At 52.3% G+C, this 14,983-nt stretch overlaps 10 protein-coding genes across 10 annotated transcripts; 6 read left to right on the top strand and 4 right to left on the bottom strand.

Moving 5' to 3' along the window:
- Positions 1 to 696: 696 nt before the first annotated feature.
- SNOG_14773 (hypothetical protein) lies at positions 697 to 1,051 on the top strand (the record flags this gene model as incomplete). Its single annotated transcript, XM_001804904.1, has 2 exons — positions 697 to 735; positions 839 to 1,051. The coding sequence occupies 2 exons, from the start codon at positions 697 to 699 to the stop codon at positions 1,049 to 1,051; spliced, it is 252 nt and encodes an 83-aa protein (XP_001804956.1).
- A 1,462-nt stretch (positions 1,052 to 2,513) lies between these two features.
- On the top strand, positions 2,514 to 4,809 carry SNOG_14772 (hypothetical protein; the record flags this gene model as incomplete). The annotated part of the gene is made up of 3 exons (XM_001804903.1): positions 2,514 to 2,850; positions 2,900 to 4,128; positions 4,261 to 4,809. 3 exons carry the CDS (start codon positions 2,514 to 2,516, stop codon positions 4,807 to 4,809), a joined length of 2,115 nt encoding a protein of 704 aa, XP_001804955.1.
- A 571-nt stretch (positions 4,810 to 5,380) lies between these two features.
- On the bottom strand, positions 5,381 to 5,881 carry SNOG_14771 (hypothetical protein; the record flags this gene model as incomplete). The annotated part of the gene is made up of 2 exons (XM_001804902.1): positions 5,381 to 5,686; positions 5,825 to 5,881. The coding sequence occupies 2 exons, from the start codon at positions 5,879 to 5,881 to the stop codon at positions 5,381 to 5,383; spliced, it is 363 nt and encodes a 120-aa protein (XP_001804954.1).
- A 410-nt stretch (positions 5,882 to 6,291) lies between these two features.
- On the bottom strand, positions 6,292 to 7,315 carry SNOG_14770 (hypothetical protein; the record flags this gene model as incomplete). The annotated part of the gene is made up of 2 exons (XM_001804901.1): positions 6,292 to 7,158; positions 7,286 to 7,315. The coding sequence occupies 2 exons, from the start codon at positions 7,313 to 7,315 to the stop codon at positions 6,292 to 6,294; spliced, it is 897 nt and encodes a 298-aa protein (XP_001804953.1).
- A 595-nt stretch (positions 7,316 to 7,910) lies between these two features.
- Positions 7,911 to 8,515, top strand: SNOG_14769 (hypothetical protein). Its single transcript, XM_001804900.1, has 3 exons — positions 7,911 to 7,972; positions 8,053 to 8,197; positions 8,253 to 8,515. The coding sequence occupies exons 2-3, from the start codon at positions 8,063 to 8,065 to the stop codon at positions 8,415 to 8,417; spliced, it is 300 nt and encodes a 99-aa protein (XP_001804952.1). The 5' UTR covers positions 7,911 to 7,972; positions 8,053 to 8,062; the 3' UTR covers positions 8,418 to 8,515.
- A 613-nt stretch (positions 8,516 to 9,128) lies between these two features.
- SNOG_14768 (hypothetical protein) lies at positions 9,129 to 10,007 on the top strand. Its single transcript, XM_001804899.1, has one exon. The coding sequence runs from the start codon at positions 9,160 to 9,162 to the stop codon at positions 9,973 to 9,975; it is 816 nt and encodes a 271-aa protein (XP_001804951.1). The 5' UTR covers positions 9,129 to 9,159; the 3' UTR covers positions 9,976 to 10,007.
- SNOG_20166 (hypothetical protein) lies at positions 10,000 to 10,623 on the bottom strand (the record flags this gene model as incomplete). Its single annotated transcript, XM_001804898.1, has 1 exon — positions 10,000 to 10,623. The coding sequence occupies one exon, from the start codon at positions 10,621 to 10,623 to the stop codon at positions 10,000 to 10,002; it is 624 nt and encodes a 207-aa protein (XP_001804950.1).
- A 514-nt stretch (positions 10,624 to 11,137) lies between these two features.
- Positions 11,138 to 13,311, top strand: SNOG_14767 (hypothetical protein; the record flags this gene model as incomplete). The annotated part of the gene is made up of 5 exons (XM_001804897.1): positions 11,138 to 12,289; positions 12,337 to 12,440; positions 12,610 to 12,704; positions 12,828 to 12,905; positions 12,958 to 13,311. The coding sequence occupies 5 exons, from the start codon at positions 11,138 to 11,140 to the stop codon at positions 13,104 to 13,106; spliced, it is 1,578 nt and encodes a 525-aa protein (XP_001804949.1). The 3' UTR covers positions 13,107 to 13,311.
- A 194-nt stretch (positions 13,312 to 13,505) lies between these two features.
- Positions 13,506 to 13,930, top strand: SNOG_14766 (hypothetical protein). Its single transcript, XM_001804896.1, has 3 exons — positions 13,506 to 13,625; positions 13,677 to 13,782; positions 13,835 to 13,930. Exons 1-3 carry the CDS (start codon positions 13,564 to 13,566, stop codon positions 13,841 to 13,843), a joined length of 177 nt encoding a protein of 58 aa, XP_001804948.1. The 5' UTR covers positions 13,506 to 13,563; the 3' UTR covers positions 13,844 to 13,930.
- Positions 13,931 to 14,007: 77 nt separating this feature from the next.
- SNOG_14765 (hypothetical protein) lies at positions 14,008 to 14,496 on the bottom strand (the record flags this gene model as incomplete). The annotated part of the gene is made up of 1 exon (XM_001804895.1): positions 14,008 to 14,496. The coding sequence occupies one exon, from the start codon at positions 14,494 to 14,496 to the stop codon at positions 14,008 to 14,010; it is 489 nt and encodes a 162-aa protein (XP_001804947.1).
- Between the last annotated feature and the right edge of the window lie 487 nt (positions 14,497 to 14,983).

The following is a 14,983-nucleotide window of genomic DNA, read 5'->3' as shown; positions in this document are numbered from 1 at the left end:
AGATTGGAATTTTACCTTACCACCTTCGGAGGCCCCTGCAGCTGACTTCAATCAACGAGAACGTTGTCGTGCCACCAGAAAACGTGGAGATGGCTTAGGAGACTCGACCTTGCGTAAACATGCGCCCGCACGCAGCGTAGTGTGGGGATACACGACCCTTACGACCCTTTGAATATTACCTGCAGCTGAAATGAAGCAAGGAGGTCGGCATGCAATGTGATCGCGCTTACCGTGCCATCTGTAAATATGACATGACGATCTCGTAGCTGTCGGCTGTATGGAAGAGTCGAGGCATGCTCCGAGATGCAGAATCGTGGAACACAGCCTATGAGCTTGCTACACGGACAAGAATCTAGATACGCGTAGGTGAGGCATGGAGGATGCCGGAGGATTGCGCTCAGCTCGCCTAGCTCGCCTCTTTTGATCAGATTGTTCATGCTACACAGTGGAACAATAATATCCGGGGATGATGTGCACTACTGACAAATACTAAGCCGATTGGGTAGCACAAGACGCAAGCATGCCAGGGCAGCGAACGCAGATAACAGCAGGTGATTTGCTAGATCGAAAGGTGTGGCTGCGAGGCGAATGGCTCGCATCACCTGCGAACCCTATTGCTTACTTGCAAATTAGCTGGGTAGAGCATGCTACGGCCAACACGTATTCGTTGTGAATGTGTTTGCTCTTCTCTAGACCATGTCGAACAAAACTTCTGTCTTGCTAGACACGCGTCGAGTAGGTTAACAACATATTGCGTGTGGCTCAGCATTGACATGAGTCGATCAGTATCTGCAGCAGTGTGGTGCTGTGGATACACATGCCAGCTGTCATATGTCAGAACAATAAAGCTGCGGGACGCGAAACTTACCGGAATCCTGGCCTCAGCAAGGCCAGTGACGCCACGAACAGCACAAGTGATCGCCTCAAGGACAAGGCCGGTTCCTGGTCTGTCCGACCGTGGTGGAATCCGCTTTGGGCTGTGCCACGACAACTTGACAAGAGCAATTGGGACAAGGCGTTCGGCCCGCACTTTACTGTTGGAATTTTCTGAGAGAGTCTCTGGACGAATCAATCTCGCGACTTTCGAAATTTGCGTCAATGGTGCGGGTGGGGTGTGGAAATACGGAGACATTGGCGTACTCCTGAGGCTGTAGCAGGTTGGAGGTGTGTTTCAGTCCTGTCGCGTCGCGGTAGAGGATGTGGGGCAGCTGCCAAGCCCGGTAAACGAGTCCTTAGTCATCCCATATCCCTCCAAAGCATGCGCCACTCGCATCAGTCCCCCAATCACACTCGCTAGGAGGAACTCCACCAGTCCCAATCTGGCTGTACAGTCTGTCTATGTGAAACTCCGTGGCCTCTAAAACGCGGTAGTCGACTTTGATACTTCGCGAAGTCCGAAGTCCTCGGCGGCTTTCTTCCACCACTCCATTCTGTTCCTAAACGACTCTCATCGTCTCAATTGGGCACTGAAACCTGGCTTCGAGTCGCGACAAAGTGCTCACAACCCTGTTACCGTCATCTGGTCGACTGGCGACTCCCTGCTCAAGGGCGTTCCGATCGTTGGTGGCAGCAATTCACCCACAACAACGACACTGCTACAGCCGCAAGGGACACTGGCTGCCCATGTCGAGTCATCCGTCCGAGTGAGCCGGAGGGACGGGGTGGATAGCAGTGGTGCGACTGTCCCATTAGTGTCTAATCGCCATCCTGCATCCCAGCAGCCCTGCGCTTTGTCCACCCCCCACTACACGATGGCAGCCATACACTCCTTCGGGTGAACGCTCTCGTCCTCGCCGTTCCAGATCATCTGCAGCCAAGGCGCCTCACGACACTGCTCTCAAACTTGCGCTGAGGTGGTCCTCTTGCGTCAACTTCGTAAAGGTCATTTCATCACATCGTTGCTCTCGGATACTGTCAGACCCGTGTTTCCATCATATAGTCTAACGGTTCCTCTAACTGCCTTTCTTTCTATTTGGCCCCGTCACTCTTTAGGAACCACCCAACTATCTTTAACTTCATATTCTTTCTTAGGAGCGGGCTCCATCCGCGCTGGCAGCACTTGGGAACGTTTGTTCTCCGTACACTCATTTATTAGTCTCCAAGTTCCTTCCTCGGCCACCATCTGTTCAGCCATAGTCGCACAACGCTACGCTACATCTTAGACACATTCTTTCTCCTGCAGCAGGTCACTCTTTCTGGCACCCATGTGAGTTTTCCTGTGCATTCACTCCCTTGCTTGCTGTGACAGTCCGTACAATGACGGGCCGCTGCCAGACGTGGGGTTAAGCCCGCAGCAAGGCGAGCCATCATAGACTCTCTAATCAGTCGCTTACAGCTTTCAGATAGACTACGGCATCCGCCAAGATTACTGTACATAGCAGTCGAGGATAAAGATGGAATTTAATGCGCAACAGCAGTAAGCCCTCTTCGTTCAATCCAGAGTACGCTTTCAGCGACCGGCATACACTGACCGCGCATATAGATATCGACCGTCATCCAACGGATCGTACGCAATGCATCACTCTTCACCCGCACCAGGATCACAGATGATGTATCCCTACAACGGTCTTCCACAGCAAGGACAACAACAGCAGGCGCAACCTATGCAACACATGTCGAGACCTTCACCACCTCAACCCACGTGGGCTGTACCACAGACCCACAATCCGTATTATCAGATGCCAAGGAGTCAGGCTATGAGCAGCAGAGAGGACGCTAGACATATGCTTGGGAGGTCGGATATTGTCACTGCTCAATCACCTGTATCCAGTAACACCCCGTTCACCAACAGTATGCATGGCTCGAACCATCTTGCAACCACAGACTACTTCCCAGGTGTGATTGACACGAGTAAGTCTCCTTTTCAGTAATTCCTGCTGCAGCAAACTCACGTTCAAAGGTCCATGGGGCCAGAAAGTATGCGAAGAACTAGAATCTTTTCCCTCCCTGGATCCAGAGGTCGGCGATTACAATCATGGTTTGATAGCACACGACGAAAACACACCCATCATCGACCTGCGACAGTACCCAGGGATGGGACATCAAGAACATGAAGGTCAAAACACGTTCAATCCCCATTCTTCTCGTCGATTATCCGAATCTTCCTTTTCTATGTCAAGTACTGGAGGTGTCCTCCCAGAAGTATCGACCTACGACGACATAGGGACATCTGAGGTGGTTTCATACACGCCGGAGTACGACGCTTGGAACAATCAAGAGCCAATGACCAGCCAGCTTCTTTCTCCGCTCGCCTCGCCCCGTCGGCCTCAGCCTCAGCACGAGCATATTGCACGAGGTGGTAGTCGATCTCGAGCCTCACCAGCACCGCACAACAATGTTCGTTCGTCGCCCTATACCCTGGACAGCACTCGCATGAAGAGATGGTCGACTGGCCAGGCCCCGACCTCAACCCCAGCGAGAAGCGCTTTGTCCCATGTACCGGATCGATTCGCCCCATACGGACCGCGCTACAACCCCCATCATTCCATGCCAGTCTATCCGTCACCAGCGTACAACAGTTACGGACAGGCCACGCCAAATTCCATTTACGCACAAACCCCGCCTTTGTACTCGAGCAACCATACGCTATTCTCAAACCACGAGCAAAGCCACCATCTTGAGGTACCTCGTCCATTGCCGTCGCAAGGTCTTTTCCGCTTGTTGCAAAGTAACGCAGATCGCCATGGAGGATGCTCATCGCACTTTGCAGACTTATCAGACCCTCCGGACCTGTATTCTTCGCTGCATGAAGAGCCATCTAACCCACCAGAATCCGACATGAACTCTACGGATCCCGACCTCGTCCCACACGAGCAAGACTTGCGCTTCACCGGTGACCTTTATACACCACGTTGGGTTCGCGGGCATGGCAACAAGCGCGAGGGTTGGTGTGGACTATGCAAGCCCGGACGTTGGCTAGTATTGAAGAACAGTGCCTTCTGGTACGACAAGTCGTTTACGCATGGTGTTAGTGCTGCTACTGGGGCCGCATTCCAGGGCCCGCAAGACACACGCCGGACCGAAGGCAACCTCGATGTCTGGGAAGGACTTTGTGGAAGCTGCGGTGAATGGATAGCACTGGTCAGCAGCAAGAAGAAAGGCACGACGTGGTTCAGACACGCATACAAGGTGGGTTACATTTCCTCCCCAGCGCATTCCAGTCGAGCAGCCTTGTGAGGCCCAATCTTTATTGATCGTTATTGGCACCGGACTCTACCTCCGATGTAACACAAAGCTCGAGCAAGCTAACAATAAACACAGTGCCATACACATCCCAAAGTTAAGGACGGACCTAAAAGACGTCGTGAAACGCAAGCTGGGCGAGTGCGCGCAGCATCCTCTGCATCCGCCAATTCGTCCTCATACCAGATCAAGCAAGAAGACACAGTCGTTCACCGGCATTCCACACCTACACCGATCACGGGCAGTGCATCTCTGCAAAGCTTCGGCATGCCGACGGCTTCGTCGTCGCTTCCCTTGCCGACCTCGACCCCCACATCAACACCGCAACTGAATAACGCCTCCAACTTTGCAAGTAATACAGCATACCCAACTCCAAATCCAGGGACGCCAAACATGCATTCTCACCGTACCCCAACACAAGCCTCGTTTCCCGACTACCGTGAGCCACCATCAACACAGCAAGAACCTGTCATCGGCATGTTTACAACGCCTCTCCAAAGTCTGCAGGGTTTCTCGGGCAATCCCCAATCGTACTCGCGAGTTCTTGCACATCAAGTCAGTGAACCAGAACTGGTTGGCATACGGACGACGACAACCACACTCAATTCCATCGCCAGCATGATATGACGTAGCCTACGACACGGTTATGCGACTATGCGCAGACGTTTGACTGATCACAAGGCGCCATCGTACGACCCCTCTCCTTCCTTCACGGGTACCACTTCCTGCACTGAGCATGAATCGGCGTATGCGGCATTCTTGGTTGCATTGCAAGGTTACCGCGGTTTGCGGGAAAAAAATTACTGCTCGTGCTTTGGACAATCATCTCCCCAAGTTTCCTTGTGTCACTCATTCGCCGTCGCGCGATGCAATCTTTTCTTGTGCTTTTTCCAGCGTTCCACATCGACTACATCTCACACACATGTTTCCTCTACGCTGGCTTATCAGCTGTGCGACATGACGAAGTCACGACTTCCAGCATTAGTATAGTATAGGTACAGGACGCATTGCAGCGCGCTCGATTCCCCCCATGCACTTTGCCCGTTAGGTAGAAAGACTCCAGCTTTTTTTTTTTCATTTCCTCTGCGTTACTAGTATATAGACCATGTTTTTTGCTCTACACAGCATTAACAATCCTCCAATCAATCAAGAATTCTACCAACGATGAGAACATTCGGCGCTGACTTCCGCTTACCGCCTACTTCACAGTGCCTTCCTTAGCAACGCGCCCAAAACTCGACCCAGGAAACAGGTCCAAGACAGCCGTCAAACGCCTCACAGCTGGGGGCGCACGAGTTCTGATACCAGACGAGGGCCACCCTTGAAACGTGACTGCGTCGCAGAGAAAAGCGCGGAGCGCACGAGCCACAAATAACCGCCGAATGGTCGGTAGGGCTGTTACAGTACAGCAAGGCTGTGCGGATCTCCGAACAGGTGACGCAAAGGTGGAGAGGTGGAGAGGTGGAGAAGAGTCACGATGTGGTGAGGCTGATGACGCGGAGAGCTGAAGCGGTGTGTTTGTGCAGAGTGTCACGGTCCGAATGGTGGAGGGGAAGATGTGACATGTCATTGTCGTTTTACTTTAGGAAGGGTTATACGAATTCCCATGGTAAAGCTACCATGCTGACCAAGCATGACTTACACGTCTTGCCTGCCGCGGTATAAAGCGCGCGCAGAGATATACCGCGGCTACGCACATGCTGTCATGCGGCTGAATAAGTGGCTGAACACGCGTTTTCGTCCTGTCGCAACACGTCGTACACGAATGCGGAGAGGGTTTCGAAAGCGAACTCGCGAACACATGGAGTTTGCGCATTAAGTAATCTCGGCTTTGAGCGAGAGCCTAAGGCGGGGAGAAGGTGCCAGATAGCCCGAACATGATCTGCCGTGCAGATATGCACACCATAGAATATTGCATACACACTCGACAAGGGCGTGATTGAGGCTGAAGTGCATATCTTGGCAGATTGCTTCATGGATGGTGAGGGTGGCGTATCCGCGCGGCTATCGGTGGTCTAAGAAAGCAGCGAGATGGATATAAGATCGTACGGACGCCTGGAGTTGCAAAAGGTCAATGTTTGAAGGACTTGCGGTTTCAGTCATTATGCGCTACGATGAACATCCACAGCCTGGCTTGCCATGCTCTTGAAGATCGTGGTAAGCTGTCTGGACGATGGTATCGACCGACTCTGGTTGCAATTGCAAAACGCCGTTTGAGCTTTGTGACTGGAACGGTGCCGATGCATTTAACTCTTCGTCGTATAGAATGCTCCTTTCCAGCAAAGCCAGACCAGCATCTGGGAAGCCACGTTGGATTCTGGACATGCCTTCTCTCACACCGTCTTGTACGTCGTGGTTTCCAACAGTCCACTCTTGACCAGTAGCCCGTTCGGCGGCCCTCAGGACCTCGTTGGCTGATGTGATGATTCCTGCAGCGTAAATGTAGTGACTGTTGATGTCACTCCAATGTTGGACCACTTGGACCACTACTTGTCCGACTCTTTCGAGACTGGAGGCGGCAAAAGGTTCAGTACCGATACCATGGATGGTCGCACTATGCCATTTCATATCGAAGCCCATATCGCCGCGGATCAGACTCGCGTCTAGAATGTAGCCAGTGGCGATGCCAATCCAGTCAAAGCCCGGGGTGGCTGGGGAGATGTTGTTCTGAAGATGCTCCAGCACTTTTGCCCGGCCCGCATATTTTGGTATTCGCGCTTGAATGCCCTGGCTCAAAGTGTCGTGCCCAAACTCGTGTGGAATAAATCGCTTGACACCTGCAGCAACCAGAGCATCTATGATGGAGATCTGTAGCTCAAAGTCGCCACCAGACATGGTGCTGATGACGAGGTCTTGGCCTTCGAAGGCCTCTTTCAACGACTTGGGCGAGAAGTCAGAGGTCTTGTGATCTACGGCATATGGCGAGACATGAGGAGGGAGGCCGAGCGTTTGCGAAGGGTATGTTAGGACGGAAACCTGGCATTTGAGGTTTTCTCGGTGGAACGTAATGGGCACGAGGGCGTTTACGATGGCGATACAAAGTTCCCAGTTCTGTGATTTGTTAGCAAGCTATGAATTGCTGGTGAGAGGTATATATGTATACTCCAATGACCGTGATTCGTGTGTTCGCCATGATGTAGAGCTAGATGGGCGCTGACAAAGCTGTGAGTGGTGGAATTACTGAGTGAGTCTTTAGATGGCTAGGAATTCAGGTAGATAGCACGGACCCATGAGACGCAATCGACATATATTGATGGGCACTGTATTGTATATACCTAGCTATGAGAGATGCGGCTCAAAGGGAGCTAGTGGTGGTGCCCCTCTGTTAGAATGGCGATCGTGATCGGTACGCGTCCTAGACGCCAGCTTGTTGCTTGTTTCTGGCATATGCGACCACAAGCAGGCTGCAGGCATTGACTCTACTATGAGGGTCGGAAGCAAGGATGACCAGCACGGTGTTGACATAGTCGCGTGGAACCTCGACGGGATGCCATTTAACTTCAGCGGGGCAACATGCTCAGGGTGATGTTGGACGAGGCGCCGAGCGACACCATATCAGAGAAACAGGTTATCCATTGTAGCGACGATAGCTAGTAGCAGAAGTGGTCGTCGGCGGATATCGTGAAGGTCAAATAGAGAGAAGTGTTTCTACTTGGTACGCCAAGGCCCAGGCGGCAAGTTCCGGGCGCAGCTTTCGAGCTTTTGCCGACACCAGCAGCATCACGATACAGTCGCTACCACCCGCAACACCATCACCACTCATCTCCACGGGCCTCGCAAACCTCGTCCGGTACGTCAACCCCCCCCCCCGCGAAAAGCTTCACGCCGCCCATTGGACCTCCGCAGCCGCGCGCTGACCCGCAACACCAGATAGCCCATCATGAACGCCCGCTTCCTCCGCCCCTTCGCGAGGGCCGCTTTCCGCGCGCCCGCTGCTGCCCGCCCCTCGGCCATGGCACGCCCTGCTCTCGTCGCCAGCCAGAGCAAGAAGACCGAAGTCGGGCCCCAGCAGATGGTGAGAGGAGACATACATTGGCCTACATACGGGGACCACTAACGATATGCGACAGACGGTCCTCAAGTCGGCCATGCCCCAGCTGATCCCCTTCTTCTTCGTCAACGAGACCACCGTGGCCTTCATCCTGCTGCCATCGCTCATCTACATATTCTCCAAGTACATTCTGCCCCAGCGCGTGCGTCTCTTCGCCGCCCGTCTCTTCATCAGCAAGTTGTGAGCGATGCCTCCGAGGAAAAGAAGGGACAATGTACAAATAGTGGATATGTGCTCATAGACAATTGAATGGCATTGCACGAGGAATTGAGAGCTTTGGAACTTGGTCTTCTTGAATTGCGGTGCATGACTGATCTGGCGAGAACACATTGGAGAGCTGACATTTAAATCCTGCCAGAGATCGCTAACGCACAAAATCACGCCCGATGACCATACAGACAAGACCGTACGCAGGAGAATCTGCCACGGTCGATATCGGAGACAGAATGCGCCTGGCAGAGAGTAATGGGTTGACATGTTCCACTCAATTGCCTCGGAGACATCAGACGCTATGTGCCTCTCGACACGGCCAATCGTCCAAGTCAGACTGATTCTCTTTTACAGGGAAAGCTGTCCATCGAGGCATCTCTGGAGTCCGAATTCCCCACGGAACTCTTGGCGTTCCTTGTCCCGAGCTTCCCTAGCACTCCTCATCCTGGAAACCTGCCTCCTGCACGTGTCATATCTCGCAAGGCTACCAATAATCGCACTAGCTTTTGGCTAGTCGTACCACGGCATCCACATGTTCTCTTGAAAGCCGCATTGCGTACTCCGCCACAGCAACAAGCACGTATCGCGCATTTCCTAGATGAGCAGCAAAAGGGCCGACTACGCAACTCGCATATATACAGAGTTCAAAGGACTACTTCGACTCCTCCAGCAATCATCGGCCTAACTCTCATCGACGACTTGACCAAACATCAAACATGTCTTCCCACGCCACCAAAGAGCCCACAGAATCTGCACCTACACCACGAGCACGTGTAACATCCGCGGCAGGGAATCTCTACGCGCCACGTGCCCTACCCGTTCTTGTCGAGGCTTTCGAGGCCGATCCCAACTTTACCTATTACCTGAACAAGGTTCCCAAAGCATCAAGACAAAAGAGCCTTGAGAAGGTCCTAGAGTTGATGCTGATGATTGGTGAATCAAACAACGCCACATTCTATGAGTCCGGTGCCTTCGACCCCAGCGTTGGAGAGAGCCCTGAACCACTATTTCAATCAGCAGCAGTCGTCATGCAACCAGGCAAAGCAGCCACCAACTTCGGGCTCCGCGGTTGGATCAAGCTGATACGGCAAGGGGCATTAAAACTCGTTTGGCGAGCTGGTTTGAGCTTTTTCAAGAAGATTCTCGTCGAATACCCCTCTAATGCCGAGCAAGTGAAGAAGTCCGTTTTCCTGGAGAACGAGCCGTACTACTATCTGCTCATCATTGGCACTGGGACTCAACATCGTGGCAAAGGATTGGCAGCGGCGATTATCAAAGAACACCAGGTCATCGCGCAGAAGAAGGGTCTTCCTATGTATCTGGAAGCGAGCAACAAGGGTGCCGCAAGAGTGTATGAAAAGTGCGGATTTGAGCACGTCAGCGTGGCGCCGGAGAAAGAGTTCGTGGTCGGCAAGGGTGAGTGCGATGCAAACGGCGAGAGGGCAACTGGCAATCAGGCGGTCGGAGTGAGGATGTACCCCATGGTATGGTGGCCACAAGGCTATGTTCGAGGAAAAGCTGCGCGCTTGTAGTCAGATTGTAAATGATACCCCCTCTCATACCACGTCTCCAAGGTCCTCTTGCCCACACCACCGAAACGTCAACCCCTGCTTTTTCTCCCCACTCTCTGTGTGAATCTCGCATCTAACCACCTCATAGCTCGCGCCCTCGTAATGCCGTAGCGCATCTTCTTCTGCCTTGTCTGTGACAATATACATCGCACCTTCAACCACATCTTCTTCACTTCCATCAACCAGCGCTCGATACTTGCCGCCCCATGTCTTGATCTTCCCACCTTTAACACTCGCTCTCGCAAGCACTGGAACTTCTCCAAGGCCAATGACGCCCCCTAACTTCTCCGGCTCACCCAACGTCCCGTAGAAGAAATACGTGACTGGGTACTCATTCTGTCCAGGCGCAGTCATCTCTCGATTACCGAGCACTTTATCGTCACTCAGTTCCTTGGCAGCAGGTGTCGGGAGTGGAATAAACAGCCCCTTGCCAGGACTGAGGTGAGTGGCACTGTCGGTGCGAGTTTGGGTGTTGATGATGACGAAGCGGATGTTGGGGTTGTCGTCGTCGGTCATGATTTCTGGGTCGTTGGTGAGGTCGGATAGGGCGCGGATCTGGGAGGGGGAGGAGAGAGTGGGCGTTAGTTTGAAGAGGTAGTAGGTGGACATTGTGGGGAAGGGTTGGGAAATCCTCAAGCTGTGTTATTAGAGTATGTGAAAGCATTTTACCCGGTTACACGCGCAGACAACAATTTTGACAGGTTTATATACCTAGGTAGGCATGCTTGACTAGTGCGTGAATCTTATTGAGCGTACCATGGTAGGCGTAACCAGATACATTCCGCTTATGCACTCGTGGTAAAGACTACTTACCAAGACTTCTCCTACTCTTCAGCTGTAATTAATACTGAATTAGCTATAATTGACAATTGTTCCGTCCTTGATCGCAAACAGGAGACCATATCTAACCTGATTGGTCTGGTTGTGTCACGTGACTTGGCGTGTCTCGCTAAAATCTCAACCTTGATGCTAAAGTTTCCATGCAACGCGTAAACACCTTCGAACTCTATCGAGAAGAGCCGACATTAAATTACCTCTGGGATCCTTGGATCGATTGCGATGTCAAGATTTCGATTTTAGCGGGAGTAGTGATCTTGAGGAGCCTTTCCACTATTACTTCACCATGGCTTTCCTACTTTGTCCCCAGCTACCAATCACAAGATGTTTCATGCAAACGGGAGGATGGATACGAGCAGATTCTCAAATTTCGAACGCTAGGTCGCTACAAAAGTTCGCACATGCACGCTTTGCATCGCGATCGAGTCGACCACAGAAACTACCCAAGGGCTCAAAACCTATCAAGCCTACAGTTCGCCGCAATGCTGAACCATACACACGGAAACTGCAGCCTGATCTCTCCACATCTAAGAAGGCTGCTTCTTTGTTGAACCATGTGAACAAACTCAAGAGGGAAGCCCCTATCGAAGCCAAGGTTGTGGCACCAAAAATTGAACATCCGGCACCGGTCGTGGAGGCGCAAATTGTACCCAAGGAAGATGGAACGAAGACCGTTGAGATTGATGAGGAGGAGTTGGCGATACAACGCCGGATTGTCAAGAATCGACGTAAAATCTTCTGGCCCGGCGTTTGGACTGTGTTTGCCGTTGCTGGCACCTATGGCGTCTTCGCATTCCTGGACACAAAGTTTGGTTCGCAGTCGACTGAGGAGTCTGCGCCTTCAGAGCGCGCGCAAATACCCCAGACCTGGTACATGACGCCGACCGTTGTGATAGAAGGTGTCAAGGCTGGTTGGGCCGAGCTCGACAAGCTCACGATTGGCATCGCAGTCCTCTGCGTTGCGATGCACTTTCTCAGAAAATCGCCGCTGCCGATATGGGAGAGACTTATCCACATTACTGGCGAGAAGAGGTATACGGCGTTTACATACCCGTTGATACACAGCAATTGGGCTCATCTGGGCAACAACTTCTTCGGATTATGCTGGTTCTTGCCTGGCGTGGTGCATTACTTCGACAACGACTCATTCCATGCCGCAACCTTTCTCATTACCATTCCCCTGATCACCACATTCCTGCAACACTTCGTATTTCGCTGGACCACTGTGAGAGGTATACCACTCAACATGGGTGCGAGTGGAGCTATTGCAGCTGCGCTTGGAGCATTTTGCATGGCGTATCCCGACGAGAAAGTGTGGACGCCCAACTTTTTGGTATTCCGCATGGATGCAAAATATTGTGGAGTGCTATATGTTGCCTGGCAGCTGGTCTCTGAAATTAAGGCACCGAAAGGAGGTGGCAGTCGGCCAGATTTTATTGTGAGAGCATCCGTTTCTTGAGCGAAGTTTGACGCTGACAGGTACAGGTTCACACACTGAGCTTGCTGCTCGGCGCAGCGTACGTCTACTTTGATGTGAAGGAGAATGTCTGGAAGCCATTAGTTGCGCAATTCGCAACCACAGATGACCAGTCAGCGCAATCTTGATCGTTCGGATGGCTCGGCATTGCCTCGTGCCGTCAACCCGTCTTCACCACAGCTGCACCACTCCGCTCAGCCTCAACAAACGTGCATCGTCACTGCTGCGCCACGTCCGTGACAATGCTCGTCGTGCGCCACGATTAGCAAAATTGTTGACAGACTGTCGAATGAAGTGAAGCTGGGCGTACGGAACACACGGCTTTGCTGCGCAAAGACGCGAATAGGAACCACCGGAAAGCAGCCGAGCCCAGAAAGTTAGTTTCGAGCAACGTCACCTACCCGAATGTGCCCAGCGAGGGCGCGATGCGACATATAAGCTTGGGGAACTCCTCATGAATGCATATATGTTTGTTATTTACATCGACTACGCACCATAGACATATCGCAGGGCAACTTCAACAACATCTTCCACATCAATCGACACTGCATACAACGATACCATGCCATCAAGCACAGTATGAAGTCTTGGTACCTCATAACCAGCGCATCTACTCATCAAATTCGCAGGGCACTATTCTCCTCTACTTCCTCGCAATATGGCTACCATTCCTCCCGGTTGCAATACGACGAGGATGCAGTGCAGACCTTTTCATCAACATTCTTCTGTGCTGTTTGGGCTGGATTCCTGGCATCATCCACGCCTGGTACATTATTAGTAAGACAGAACGGCACCCTGGGTCAATGGGGCATTCTGATGGAAAGAAATATTGAGACGAGACGATGCTTCCGGGGTTTACGGGGTACGCGATTACGAGAGCGATTTGATGATTCTGCGCATGGGGCGCAATTTGTATTATACATATGTACAGGGAAGCGTTGGCGTTCAAGCGTAGGGAATCAAGTCCATCTTCAACCATGATGTCGCAACCCACGTTAACTCGTATCGCACACGCAACAAGGATCTGCTCGTCTTGGGCCTGCCGATGGCATCGCATCGCATTGCGTCGCGCTCAGCAGTACCTTGATGGCGCGATGGCAAAACGTTGGTTGGACCGCTATGCGACGGCCATCAGGGTGCTGCCACACATCGTTCGAATTCTCCCAACCTTAATTTTGACGACCTTCTTCATCTCTAACGAATTAACAACAAATTCGCCCAATCCTATCATCACGATGTCGCATGACGCGGTGTACTACTCCCGCCCACGCACCTATGGCAAAGGCTCGCGCAGCTGGTTTGTAGTGGCATGCACAACTTGGATACAGCATTGCTAACTGGAATGAAGTATCGTAAACGGCGAAAAAAAGAAGTCGGGTCTCATTCGCAAGTACGGGCTTAATATGAGCCGTCAAGCGTTCCGCGAGAAGGCGGCGGACATGGGTTGGGTCAAGGTATGTCAATACACATGTATGACATCTGTGGCAAAGGACTAACGAAGCGTAGTACCGTTGAAGCATTATATGAGACAAGCTTGGTGTGATTCATTGTATCTCAGCCATCCATCTAGCCGTATCACAATCTATCCAGTCCACATGCAAAGCCCAATCCCCTCCCGTATCCCCTTCTCCAAACCCTCAAATCTCTCCAGCCCCATACATAACCCCTCCTTCCGCTCTTCAGCGCTGGCGCGGCTTCTGATACACATCATGATAGTACTCCTTCGCCTCCATCTTACGCGTCGCCCATGTATCCTGCAGCTCCTTCTCCGTCTTGCCCGGAAACTTGCCCGAGTTGGCAATCAGTCCAAAGCCCTTCTTGCCAACCTCCTTGCTCTTGCAGAGTAGCGCTAGGCTCTCGCGGTTCCAAGTGAACCCGGGATGCAGGTGAATGATTTCTCGGGGTCGGCTGCGGTCGCCCCTGGGTGGGCGAGAAGTTCGCGAAGACGGGGCGGAGGGAGTCGGAGGCGAGAAGTCGGGAGATGGGGACGGAGAGTTGGAGTAGCGCTGGCTGTAGCCGCCTTGCTGGGCTTGGGGGGAAGGCTGGGCGTAGCCGAATCCGCCTGATACAGATTGCTGGACTTGAAGCTGGCGAGGAGGGTCGGTGGAGCCGGAGCCGCCTGGCTGAGCGTGCTGAGCTTGAGGAGGGGAGTCTGGAAGGTGATTCATTAGCGGGATGTTACTCAATCGTTATGGGGGATGCGGGCTTACTGGAATCAGGGCATTGAACGCGTCCGGGCTGAGCTGGAGCCATCGAGTTGCCCTGGACTTCATCTACCGAAGACTTAGTATAATTGCCCGAGTAAATTGTGTTCGTTGCGTACTTGGATGCTGTGCATGGACTCGCGCAAGATTAGCCATGTAGCGGCTATAGGAGTCCTCAAAAGGTTCCTGAAGATTGGTATTAGACATGTTCAAGCAACATCGAAGAGGCACACGTTGCTCACCGGAAAATCGTAGTTGGACATCCTGGAAGATTATCAACTGGGTTAATTGCTCTTCTAGGTCGGCTGTACTAGCTGGACGAAGAGAGATCGTAGTGGGGGTGGCGTGGATTATATGTTCCCTGGAGAGACACGAGGTAAAGGCGGATTGCTAGGAGGCACGGTGACGGACATAAGTCGACCATGTGTGAAGGGCAGAAGGACAAACGACT

Source organism: Parastagonospora nodorum (genome assembly GCF_000146915.1).
Source record: "Parastagonospora nodorum SN15 chromosome Unknown scaffold_33, whole genome shotgun sequence".
In the NCBI taxonomy this organism is placed as follows: Eukaryota; Fungi; Ascomycota; class Dothideomycetes; order Pleosporales; family Phaeosphaeriaceae; genus Parastagonospora; species Parastagonospora nodorum.
The sequence above is the reverse complement of the archived record's forward strand: the minus strand, read 5'-3'. Positions and strand labels throughout refer to the sequence as shown.

Bases quoted from the DNA above. Each gene is read 5' to 3' on its own strand.
- SNOG_14768 (XM_001804899.1), top strand. From the start codon at position 9,160: ATGTCTTCCCACGCCACCAAAGAGCCCACAGAATCTGCACCTACACCA.
- SNOG_14766 (XM_001804896.1), top strand. From the start codon at position 13,564: ATGTCGCATGACGCGGTGTACTACTCCCGCCCACGCACCTATGGCAAA. The intron at 13,626-13,676 runs GTTTGTAGTGGC...ACTGGAATGAAG, and splicing joins GGCAAAGGCTCGCGCAGCTG to TATCGTAAACGGCGAAAAAA.
- SNOG_14769 (XM_001804900.1), top strand. From the start codon at position 8,063: ATGAACGCCCGCTTCCTCCGCCCCTTCGCGAGGGCCGCTTTCCGCGCG. The intron at 8,198-8,252 runs GTGAGAGGAGAC...GATATGCGACAG, and splicing joins AAGTCGGGCCCCAGCAGATG to ACGGTCCTCAAGTCGGCCAT.